General features: G+C 23.5%; 1 protein-coding gene across 1 annotated transcript in view; it reads right to left on the bottom strand.

Annotated features, from left to right (window-relative positions):
- The window catches only part of LOC111612772, a 69,542-nt gene that overhangs the window by 41,022 nt on the left and 14,935 nt on the right, over positions 1-13,585 (bottom strand). Inside the window, 4 exon segments of the mRNA XM_023354024.1 lie at positions 1,310-1,317; positions 1,906-2,013; positions 2,408-2,615; positions 4,740-4,833. Coding sequence (XP_023209792.1) covers positions 1,310-1,317; positions 1,906-2,013; positions 2,408-2,615; positions 4,740-4,833 — 418 coding nt within the window.

The raw sequence follows: 13,585 nt of genomic DNA, 5'->3' as shown, positions 1-13,585 counted from the left end.
GAAAGGAGGACAAGTAATGGTTCAGATAATTGTATATTCAGTTAATCTGCATTTGGATAATTGAAAATCTACTGTAACTACTATTTTAAAGCATTTTTAAATTTCTCATAATTGTTCTTATGTAAGAAAACTATTGACTTGTATATCGAAAACTACTGATTTATTGCTAACAATGTATTTTGGTTTCACAAAAAAAAAAATTAGAGTCATTATAATTAATTTTAAATATTTTTTTAATTATTTTATATCCATTTCCAAATATCTGATTGTTCTTTAATAATAGGTTTGTAATTTTTAACTTTCTTCCTTTACAAACTTTTCTAAATATATATATTATAATTTATTTAAATTATAAAACTGAAAATAATATATTTAAAATTATCTTCATTATGCAAAAGTTAGGTAGATTACAAATACTGTATATCAATTGAGTATAAAAATGCATTGTTATGGAAAATGAAGAGCTTTTAAATTGTCATTGTTCTTTTAAAATAAAAATAACACACCAAAAATAATTTATCAAATATGTATTAAGAAAATTCCAACAAAGACAATTTTATAATGAATAATTTCCATAATAATACTTAATTCTTACAGTAGAATAGAGATTAGAATATCAATTTATCAGCTATGTAATAGGTTTTTAAAAATTTATTTTACAAATAATTGCTTTTGCATCAAATATAATTTCCTTCAATTGTTGATTAATTTAATTTAAATGATTTTAATGGATTTATATATATATATAAAATTAAAATTTTAAAAGTAGTTTACAATTATCATAATATTCATAATCTTAAAAGATTCTTTACATTCCAATAAAAATAGATATGCTAATGTTAATAACATGTTTTGATATTTTCATTTTTTTTCTTGAAAAGTTTAAAAGGCAATCTATGAAATTATCTAATCATGAATTAATACCATAAATCTGAAAGATTTGTAATATAATTTAAATTATGATCAAATAATTGTATAAATTGCATTTATATTTCTTAAATTAACAGACTGCAGTTACATGTTGTTCCACATTAAATTCATTAGTATCAAATGTGAAAAAGCAAATGTGTTTGTTATCAACTGTCAAAATGAGTTTGTAATGGAAGGAAAAAAAAAATACTTTTATATGATTACAAACAATGTAAATCACTATGTACACATCAATTCCATNTACATTAAAATAATAATAATTATTATTATTATATAATAACAAAATATTTTAAATCATGATTTGTTTAATTTTTTGATAACTTATATATTAAATTCCAATTTAATTAAGAGCAATGGCACATTGTTGTGGTTATCATACTCTCTTTTCTAAACAACAATCAATATTGATATCTAATGAATACAAATATATATTTATATAAACATCTGTACCATCTTATATAGGATTCTATCCATATCATTTGCCAAAAATTCATATAAGAATTCTGGCACAAATTTCTGTTTTATTTCTATAAAAGTATGATTCATGTTTGAATCATGATGTATGAATTGACAACTTAATTAGCTATTATAGACAGCATTTGTAATGCATTGGGATAGCGTTGTGGCAATAGATAAAGGGGAAAAAAATGTAATTAATCAAAGTTTACAGTATATACAATTTGTCCTGTTTGAAGAGAATGTTTTTAAAGCCCAAACACATTACAATTTTATAGAAATATCCAAATCCATGTCCAAAATGGGACTCAGTCCTGCAATATGGTAAATAAAAGCAAATGCCTTATACAGCATTACTCTGCACAAAATTTGTAGTCTGTTAAGGCATTTTGAAATTAAACTATATTAAAGTAATAGTTTTGTTTCAAACTGATATAATGAAAAAAAAATATATTAAAATAAATAAAGTAATGAAAAAATGGATAACGAATTACTACAATTAATTTATTTAATACATACCTTAATAATTTCTGCAAATTTTGCATTTTCAACACTACACTTTTTTACAGTTTCAATTGCTTTAGAATAGTTCTGAAGAAAAGCTGCATAAACACCCAACTTGCTAGCCTAATTCAAAAGACAAATTATTTTAATTATTTCAAAAGTCAAATTACATTATTAATTATAAATTTACAAAAACAATTATATTAAGGTGTAAAAATTTCTTTAATTCAAATGTTAGATGTGTGAAATCATGATATAAACTACTTCTGAATTACATAAATAACTTAAAATGATCATATTACAATCACTGACTTAAATAGGTTTCAAAAACTAGTAAAAATTATTTAAAAATAATTTAGAAAAAATAGATTATTTTTTTTATTTAACCTATAAATTATAACTAACATTTTTCAAGAACTTAATACAATAAATGTCTATGTATCCATTTTGTATTTATAAAAAAATTAGCTTTCCAAATAAAGGAAATATGTTTAAAAAAATTCTTAATAATGTATACCAATATTTTAAAATGTTCTCCAACTGCATGTTTTCCATCTTGACTTTCAGTATAGGCTTTTAATCCTTGAAGAAAACTCAAATGGATATTATGCAATTCTGGAATCCTAAAAAATACTGTGTTGAAATCTTCTAAGGAAAGTAATGGCTGCGATGTCCCAATAGTTGCCTTTAGAGCCTTCATATACTAAATGAATATATTAATAAATCTTGACATATTATATAAATACAGATATATCTAATTATATCAAAACTGTACATACTGAATTTATATCTAATTATATTTATGTTCTAAATTTTATATTTTTCTAGCAAAAAGAAAAAATTAATGAATGTATAATAGAACTCCAATTATCCAAATTGATTCATTCTGCAGATGATTTGGATAATCAAAAATTCAGATAAGCAGATTAACATGTAAAAATGAAATTACAGAGTAAGAGCATATTATTGTACTGTATTTATTATTCATCAATGTGCAAGTAGCATCATACTGATCATTTTCATTTGTCAAAGCTAATAGGTATCAGTGATCATGCAGTTGCATGATGTAAGAGAATTGCAGTGTGATGTCAGTGGGAGAGAGAAAGGAGGACAAGTAATGGTTCAGATAATTGTATATTCAGTTAATCTGCATTTGGATAATTGAAAATCTACTGTAACTACTATTTTAAAGCATTTTTAAATTTCTCATAATTGTTCTTATGTAAGAAAACTATTGACTTGTATATCGAAAACTACTGATTTATTGCTAACAATGTATTTTGGTTTCACAAAAAAAAAAATTAGAGTCATTATAATTANAAGAAATTATTAATTTTTAAAATTTCATAAATAAGTAAATATATTAAAATGATTAAAATAACATTTATTAACAATAATATTTGTCAAATTGTAAGTATTTTAACAGAAGTGCTTAGTAGCAAACACCTACATATTAGTGTCAAGGTCTATTTAGTACGTTACACCTGAATGAATGAATATAGGCCAAATTAGAAGTGCTTTTATGGTTATTTTTTTTAGCAGTTTATTATTAGACTAAAATATAAGTTTAAAAAAAATTACTGCACAAACATTGATGTAATGTAGATAATATATTAAAATAAATGTTGAATTGAACACATTTTATTATTATAAATATATTTTTAAAAACAATATACAGGTTTTAGTTTGAAAATTTATAATTATTCGGGTTTTTTTTAAATAAAATTTTGTTTTTAAAGCTTAACGGAACAATTCTAGAAAAATATATAAAGGGAAGTTTAAAAAAAATAAAGGATATATATGTCAATTTTTCTATCCAGCAGACAGAGCTAGATTATCAGATTACTTCTGATAATGGTTAACAATGCTTTTATATTGGTGAAAAGGAAGCAGCAGCTTAATATTTTATGAAATAAAATTTGACAGTTTCGATAAAATTTAAGCAGAATAAATTCATTTTAAATAATAAATTAGACAAAAAATTATCAAAATATACACTAAAATCTTTGAAGTAATCAATATTTATGTAATTAAATTATTACTATTAATTTTATTTGTCTATATAAAAAGCAATTAGAAAAAAAAAACTATATTAACACAGAAAGATTTTCATAAAATTAGAGAATAGTTGTATAAATAGATTTTTTAGAAAGTTTATTATAAAAATAAATAACTAAATAAAATATTTTCAATAAGAATTTCATAATTATATTATAATTTCAAATTTTTTTAAATTATAATTTTCAAAATAAAAAAAGAAACAAGAAAAACAATCATTTAAGTAACAAATTAAATAATTTATATTTAATAACATTTTTATTTGATTTTAAATTAAAATTCTTCTGTAAAATACTGGTTCTTGGATAGAAATAATGGCTAAAACACATGAATAACAATTTCGAAATTATAAAATATTACAACTTTATGTATATGAAACATTCATTTACATCATAAAGTTCAAGTACTGGACTCTACTAAATATTATAGGTAAAAAAATATGAAAGTATTTATCAAAAATTTCTAAAAATAAAGCTTTTAAACTATAAGAGAGAAAAATCAAAAATCTGCGATTTAAGAAATTGATATAACAAAATATTTTTTTTCCATCAAAAACATCATAACAGCAGACTTCATTATTTAGTTTGGTTTGCTAGTATTGAATTTCTCTACGATATGTAACTCAATCTACAAAATCACTTCTGTTTAACTAACAAAATTAATAATGACCATTTTATTTGAAGTTTTGTCGAGGTGTTTTAAGTTTTAAATGAAGTAGAAACAGACTTTAACAGTTTCCATTTAAATTGTATTGAAATTGGTGCATGTAATGGTTATTATTAATTTAAAAANATTTTCCTCTTCTTACTTTTTGGTTATTGGGAGGTGTGGAAGATCCAGATGCATATAAACACGAAGTCGATTCAACAGAGCTGCTATAAACACCTAAAAGTAATAAAATTTATTTAGAAAGATGATATCTTAAATTCGATTTTCATGATTAAAACATTTAAAATTTCTCAAAAGAAAGTTTTTTAAATTTAATTTTAAAATCTCATTTAATAATATTAAATTTGGCATATGATGGATTAAATAAATTTACTAATAAAAGATAAATAAAATAATTAAATAAAAATCTGATAAGTTAAAAAAAAAATTACTTGCCAAATTTTCAAAATTAATTGAGAAAGAAATTATTAATTTTTAAAATTTCATAAATAAGTAAATATATTAAAATGATTAAAATAACATTTATTAACAATAATATTTGTCAAATTGTAAGTATTTTAACAGAAGTGCTTAGTAGCAAACACCTACATATTAGTGTCAAGGTCTATTTAGTACGTTACACCTGAATGAATGAATATAGGCCAAATTAGAAGTGCTTTTATGGTTATTTTTTTTAGCAGTTTATTATTAGACTAAAATATAAGTTTAAAAAAAATTACTGCACAAACATTGATGTAATGTAGATAATATATTAAAATAAATGTTGAATTGAACACATTTTATTATTATAAATATATTTTTAAAAACAATATACAGGTTTTAGTTTGAAAATTTATAATTATTCGGGTTTTTTTTAAATAAAATTTTGTTTTTAAAGCTTAACGGAACAATTCTAGAAAAATATATAAAGGGAAGTTTAAAAAAAATAAAGGATATATATGTCAATTTTTCTATCCAGCAGACAGAGCTAGATTATCAGATTACTTCTGATAATGGTTAACAATGCTTTTATATTGGTGAAAAGGAAGCAGCAGCTTAATATTTTATGAAATAAAATTTGACAGTTTCGATAAAATTTAAGCAGAATAAATTCATTTTAAATAATAAATTAGACAAAAAATTATCAAAATATACACTAAAATCTTTGAAGTAATCAATATTTATGTAATTAAATTATTACTATTAATTTTATTTGTCTATATAAAAAGCAATTAGAAAAAAAAAACTATATTAACACAGAAAGATTTTCATAAAATTAGAGAATAGTTGTATAAATAGATTTTTTAGAAAGTTTATTATAAAAATAAATAACTAAATAAAATATTTTCAATAAGAATTTCATAATTATATTATAATTTCAAATTTTTTTAAATTATAATTTTCAAAATAAAAAAAGAAACAAGAAAAACAATCATTTAAGTAACAAATTAAATAATTTATATTTAATAACATTTTTATTTGATTTTAAATTAAAATTCTTCTGTAAAATACTGGTTCTTGGATAGAAATAATGGCTAAAACACATGAATAACAATTTCGAAATTATAAAATATTACAACTTTATGTATATGAAACATTCATTTACATCATAAAGTTCAAGTACTGGACTCTACTAAATATTATAGGTAAAAAAATATGAAAGTATTTATCAAAAATTTCTAAAAATAAAGCTTTTAAACTATAAGAGAGAAAAATCAAAAATCTGCGATTTAAGAAATTGATATAACAAAATATTTTTTTTCCATCAAAAACATCATAACAGCAGACTTCATTATTTAGTTTGGTTTGCTAGTATTGAATTTCTCTACGATATGTAACTCAATCTACAAAATCACTTCTGTTTAACTAACAAAATTAATAATGACCATTTTATTTGAAGTTTTGTCGAGGTGTTTTAAGTTTTAAATGAAGTAGAAACAGACTTTAACAGTTTCCATTTAAATTGTATTGAAATTGGTGCATGTAATGGTTATTATTAATTTAAAAAATAGTAATAATTATAGTCATAATATATAAATACTGATGAAACAATTAAATATCAACATTTATAGCATACGTATATAATAGAGAGGGAAAGCAATAATAATTTCTAATTGGAGTAAGTTATATTTAGAATAATTAACAAATTAAATAGAAAATTATTTATATTATTTTTTTCCATTTAACTTTGCAAATGTTTTATTTTTATTATGTACCAACATATTAATACAATATCTTTATTAATAGAAATGATGATAATGATACTACATCTTATTATAACATGATTTATCTATCACAGCATTCAATTTGAATATTTCTTGATTCCATAATTAATAAATAAATTGATCAGAATTAATTTTCAGAATTTTTATTATTATTATTATTGAATTCTAATTAAAATTGAATATTGGATATATTATTAAATTTTTTGGAAGCAGTTTTAAGAGAAGATTGTAAATATGATAGACTGGAATTGAGATGGAATGCAGAATTTGCATTCAGATTAAATTTTTCAGTTTATTCTTATTTTTAACCCATCTTTTATAGTTAAAATTGCTTGAATTATTTCAATGAAATGCATGAATAAACTTAAAAATTACATACAAATTAACTTTTCAATTAAGATTTACTCTGTAAGCTCTGTATTTTTAAATATTTGAAAAATAATACAAGAATTTTTAGTAATTCTTACATTCACGTAAGCAACTTCTCCGATTTAAACATAAATTTTGTAAATATTTTGACATTTTTTTAAAATTTCTATTAACAAAAAAATTTGTCATAATTAATATTAAAATGAAAATTGACACTTATTCTCATTGATTTTCAATTATGGATCTTTTCTCACATTATGAAAAGCAATAAAATTTTTCAATATATTTTATTAGCATTTCTTTTAATAACAGCTATTTTAGTCTTATAGTTTCAATTTATTCTAAATTTTCGGTGAAATTTACTTAAATTTTTTGTTCTATCAAAATTTTTATTGTATTATAAACAGAATGCTTGAGCCTGTTATTTTATTTGATATTTATAGCTTATCCTCAATGAAAAAAGTCAGATAAGTGAAATATGCTATTTTAGAGCATTAATAATGAAAAAAAAATGATAAGATTACAAAATTAAAAACAAGCAATTTTTTTGTCCAGTCTAAAATAATTGCACACTTCTTATAACATGCATAGAGGAAATACTTAAATTTATCAAAATCAAGCAATTTCATGTACTAAAAGAGACAAAAACATAATTTTATCATTATTTCAATTCATTGTTGATTGAAATTACTTCTGACAAATCTCTATAACATGTTTAAAGTTTAACAATCAAAACATATTAAATCAATGCAATTTAACAGATCTAAATTTCATGGCTTATTACCTAATATGTTAAACTACATTTAACTTTAACATACTACTTATACCAAGTTTATATATCATTTAAGAAGCTTATTGTAATAAGTTAAATATATCCAAATTAATTTAATTATATAGAGGAACAGTGACAGAGAAGCAGAGACAAACATATGCCCCTCTGGGCACTAAATTAGAAAGGGTGCTTGAACTCTCCTAATAGATAGTATATAATTGAAAGAATTTATCAATGAAAAGTTAATTGTTATGCTAATATATTAATGTTAAAAACTACTGCTTTATTCATCATCAATACATGCTGTTAAAACTTACAGATTTATATATAGAGAGAGCTCTATGCTTATTTAATTATATTTGACTACTAATTACAAGTACAATAAATCTTTTTATGTATTAAAATTATTATAAGACATTAGGAAAAACAAATTAAATTCTCATATTGCATATAATTAATTAATTATTCATTTCAGAAATGCACTTTCATTAATTTATTTTAATAAAGAGCATTTGTAAAATATAGATATATGTTGAGAAATAAGGATATTTTCAATATGTTTATTCTGTTATGCTTAATTCTCTTGGCATGTCTGAATCTCATAAATAATAATAGTAATGATGATGATAACAAAGGTAAACAACGAACAAAATCAAAAATGCTATTCATATAAAACATTTCTCATAACTTTTCCTTATTATTTATATAATTTTCATTTAATCTAAAGAATTAACTAAAATGAAGATAGAAGAATGATATCTGGAAGAAAGCTTGGAATATTTGTAACTTTAAACTGATATTAATTCTTGAAATTATTAAATTCAATTAATAAGTTATAAAATAAATTTCAGGAATCTCAATAAAATTTTTATCAGAGATCCAATTTCATTGATTGTAACATTCTAATCTCCAGTTTGTTTAAAATTTCTTAGATATATATTATTAAGCAGTCAATTTAAATAAAGGAAAGTAAGTTTTTGTCAATAAATAATGAGATTTTAGAAATATTTCCTTAAAAACAATTGGAAATAAACTGGAAACCCTTATTTCACTTACAAACAGTACTTCAAGGTTATTCAATAGATAAGAATAGACATTTTAAAATGCAGTTTTTAGAAAACAGATAAAACAAATTGTTTTATTTTAAAATATATATATGATTTTAGTACTTAATGTCTTATAATTATATACCTGTGTTATTGTTGTATAAATTAATTATTTTTTAAACAAATTTCTGGTCAATTTTTCAATAAATTCATCATAAAATTATAAACTAATCTTAATTTCAAATAAAAGTAAAAGTGATATTTAAAATAAACAAATGAAAAAGAAAAATCAAAATATTATCCATTTTCTCCACATATAAATATATAAATGTTCAGATATTTAATATTATATAATAGTAAAATTACAAAAATATTAAAAATTCCTGTAAAAGAGCTTCATCGCATTATATTTTAAAGCACAATAAAAAGTTTGCATTGATAAGAAAGTTCCACAAAGACTAAAGCTTACACCTCCCAACAGACTTGTAGGGAGGATAAAAACTCTAAAGTTTTTATCCTCCCTACATTATATATAATTACATTATTTATCCTAAATTATATAAATAATTCTTTCTTATGAGAATTTTGACAATGAGCATGCACTCTCTCATTAAAAAATAACTGAATTTTGCATTCACATAAAAGAAAAATACTTATATGTAATTTTTATAATTATATGAATGTATTTTTACTTTATCAAATTATAAAAATCACCATTTAAAAATTATTAGAAATGATTTTTAAAATATGCATTAAGTTTCCTTTATATTTAAGTAAATAAATAAAAGTTTACAAAGTTTCAATTTATTTAGAGGAATAGAAACAATTAATAATTGAGGAACTTTTATCAGAATAGAAATGAGTGGAAGGAAATGAATAAAAATTCATTTATTAATAAAAATTTTTGATTTGAAATGAATAAAATTTTAAATGTCCTATTTTTTTACTTAATATAACCATACACAAAATTTAGATAAAACTTGTTCAAGTAATTTAAGATAAAAATCCATATCCAAGTATTGACTAAAACATATATCATTAAAAATATTTTACTCTTAATTTTTTTGAAATACAATGAATAAATGCTTAACTTGATACAACAACGTTGTTCTGTGATATGCATTTTGAGTGTTTTGGTTCTCTTTGATCATCTGAATTACAACTTTTAAAAAATTACACACTACAAATATTTAAGATTTCCTGGCCTTATAACAAATTGCAACAAATAAAGAAAATAATAGACAGTGTAATTCTACAACTGAAATATTTTACTTGTTTACTCTTTATAACTCCTCATATTTTTAAAATACAGATGTCTTTTAGAAATTTTAATGCTTTGTTTATTTAGTACTTTTAAGAAACAAATTCCTCATTATCAGAATACAAAATTGACTGTTCAATTTTTTGATTAGTGTTCGAACTTTGAATCTGTTTAATGAATACAGCTTATATGTTGTCTCTCATCACAGATTTAAAAATTAATTTTAACAATAATTTACTTTTATGTATTGTATATTATGAAGAAAATAACCTTGAATACTAATGTATAAGTAGTATTGTACTGCAATAGGTTCATGCTCTTCACATACAAGGTCTGTTCAAAAAATACGCAGACTGACGTCATAAAACAAAATGTACTTTATGTAGAAGTTACATGTCTGGGTTCCCTTCAAAGTACTCTTCTTCTCAACACACACTTTTCCTAATGGTGTTTCCACTTGTTGAAACAGTCCTGGTATGCTTTTTTTATAATGTCCTTCAGCACCTTTGTCGCATTTGCCTTAATCTAGGGAATCATCTCAAATCTTCCTTTCAAGGGTCTTTTTAGTTTGGGGAACAAGAAAAAGTCACAAGGAGCAAGGTCAGGTGAGTAGGGGGATGGGAAAGAACAGTGATCGAGTGTTTGGCCTAAAACTCATGAGTTCTGAGGGCTGAATGGGCTGGAGCATTGTTGTGATGGAGAAACCAGTTGCCACTCCTCCACATTTCTGGCCTTTTGCAATGGATGGGGTCCCTCAGACATTTCAGAAATTGAATGTAGTAAGTCTAGTTCACTGTGGAGCCTTGGGGGAGGTACTCATGGTGAACAACACCCTTAGCATCAGAGAAAACTGTCAGCATCACCTTGACATTGGATTGAACTTGGCAAGCTTTTTTGGGTCTGGGGAACGTTTCACCCACCCACTGGAACTTGGACCTTTGTTTCAATGTCATAACTGTAAACCCATGATTCAACACCTGTTATGATCCTTGACAAGAAGTTTTCATCTTTTTCTGAATGATCAAGCAGTTCCTGACAAATCTGGACGCGAATGGCTTTTGGTCATCCATCATCAGGCATGGCACAAATTTTGCAGCAATGTGGTGCATCTTCAATTTTTTGGTCAAAATTTCGTAACAAGATCCAACTGATATCCCACACTCTTCAGCAAACTCCCTGATGGTCAGACGTTGATTTCCCTGCACCAGGGTGTTGATTTTGTCGATGTGTGGGTCATCAGTTGACGTGGAAGGATGTCCAGGATGCTCATTGTCTTCAATCAACTGTCAACCACCCTTAAAACATTCATGCCACTTGAAACATGCTGTACGCTTCAATAGCAATATCACCATAAGCCGTGTTGAGCATAGCAAATGTTTCAGTCGCAGATTTTGCAAGTTTAACACAAAATTTCACAGCAAGTTGTTGCTCCATCAGATCATTCATTCTGAAATCTGACAAATGAAAAAATCGCACTTCACTAAAAACCGCATAGCTAATCAACAAATAAAGATATCTGTAATCGAGAAATGGCTTTATCACCAGACAATCTGTACAAACCTAGTGGATTCCCTTGGAACCAACTGGAGCCACGCAATTCAAACAGTTCACATATTTTTTGAACAGACCACGTATTCTTTAAGGAAATCCAGCTCATTGGGTTTGAAAGATGAAAAGGTTTAAAGCTATGCAGACATCTGATAAAGAGTTGATCAATTCCAGTAGCCTCTTAACTGCTCATACTTTGAATTCCAGTGAGTAAAACAAGATAATTTTGTTTTCCAAAAATGTTTTCTATTTCATCAAATGCCTTTGAACTGCTAACAATGGAATTCCACAAGGCCTGACACTTTTCCATGGCACTACGATGAGACCTAGAGTCAGTTGGTATGCTTTCTATCAATATCAGTGATTAATATCAAATTCAATGTGATAAGGAAGATGATAATAATTCACTTAAAACTGCAAATTACTGTCCAAAAATTACCAAAATTCATAAAAAATCTACTGAAAATTAAATGTTATGCATGTCTTCATCAAAAACTAAAACTTTTAGCTAATTTTATAAAATTATACAATTTTTTTATATTTTTAAAATACATTATTTATGAATGACTTCACTTTGCTACTAATTTCTACAGATTACTGTAGTCTACTATATGTACTGTCATCAAAGCCATTCCTCATTGGATGAGATACAAATACGTATGATATTTCTTAAATAACTTCTTCCCATCTAAAAAGCTGAGAATGTTTTTGAATTGCTCTTCCTATTTCTAGGAATAAAACATTAAAATCTTGAACACATATATTACAAAATATATTTTGTTGCTTACTGATAATTTTTTAATGTTACTGATATGAATTCATTATCAATTTTATACGATGTAAAATCAAAAATCATAAATCTTTGAGTAATACTGATTTTAATTTAAAATCATAATTTACTTTAACAGATTTTAAATCATGAATTTAAATCATACCCATCTTTATGCATAAGTTAATAGTTTGATCATTGTCAAACATTTTAAAGTTTAAAGTTAAAGTTAAATTTAAGGGAAAAATTATACCTAATATGATACAAAAATATATTATATAATTTTTAAAATTTTTAAACAAATTTTTATAAGTTCAGAAAGAAAATAATTTAAATATATTACAAAAAATTATCAATATATTTTCCTATAAAGAATTAGCAAATGACCTAAATCTCTAATTAAATACATTTGGATTAATATGCATGTCTATAAAATAGAATACAAATCAACCAAGACATAAATTACTAGTTTAAAAATGATAAAAGGAATTACTTTTTTTGTATGTAATTGGCATTCATCACATAACTTTTGAAATGAGAATATTTCTTATTCTGGTTCACTTTGAGATAACTTACAAAACAAAAACATAATCGTGAATAATTATTTAAATATCTTCATCATCAGTTTTATAATCTTAGACTTCTAAGGAATGGATTCAAACAAAACAAAATGACAACTTTTTAAAATTTTTAAACAAAATTACATTGCTATTGTTCAATCAAATATACTAAATCATGTAACATTATACTTTATATATCAAAATATTTCTTACAGTCTCAATATTGCTGATTTTTCCAGGACACGCTATATTAAGTTTACAGGCAGTAAATTTACCTATAAATAACTTATCACAAAATTAAATGGCATGGATACTTATATTCATTCAGGAAAAGTAGCAATCATAAATGTCTGCATATAGTGAGTAAACTTTAAGTTCAGACATCAAATGATCAATGTCTTAGACTAATGAATAAAAACAGATCTTTATCTTCTACATA

This window comes from Centruroides sculpturatus, unplaced genomic scaffold, assembly GCF_000671375.1.
Source record: "Centruroides sculpturatus isolate CEXI.00-Female unplaced genomic scaffold, Cexi_2.0 scaffold1814, whole genome shotgun sequence".
In the NCBI taxonomy this organism is placed as follows: Eukaryota; Metazoa; Arthropoda; class Arachnida; order Scorpiones; family Buthidae; genus Centruroides; species Centruroides sculpturatus.
Note: the sequence above shows the minus strand (reverse complement) of the source record. Positions and strands in the feature narration are given on the sequence as shown.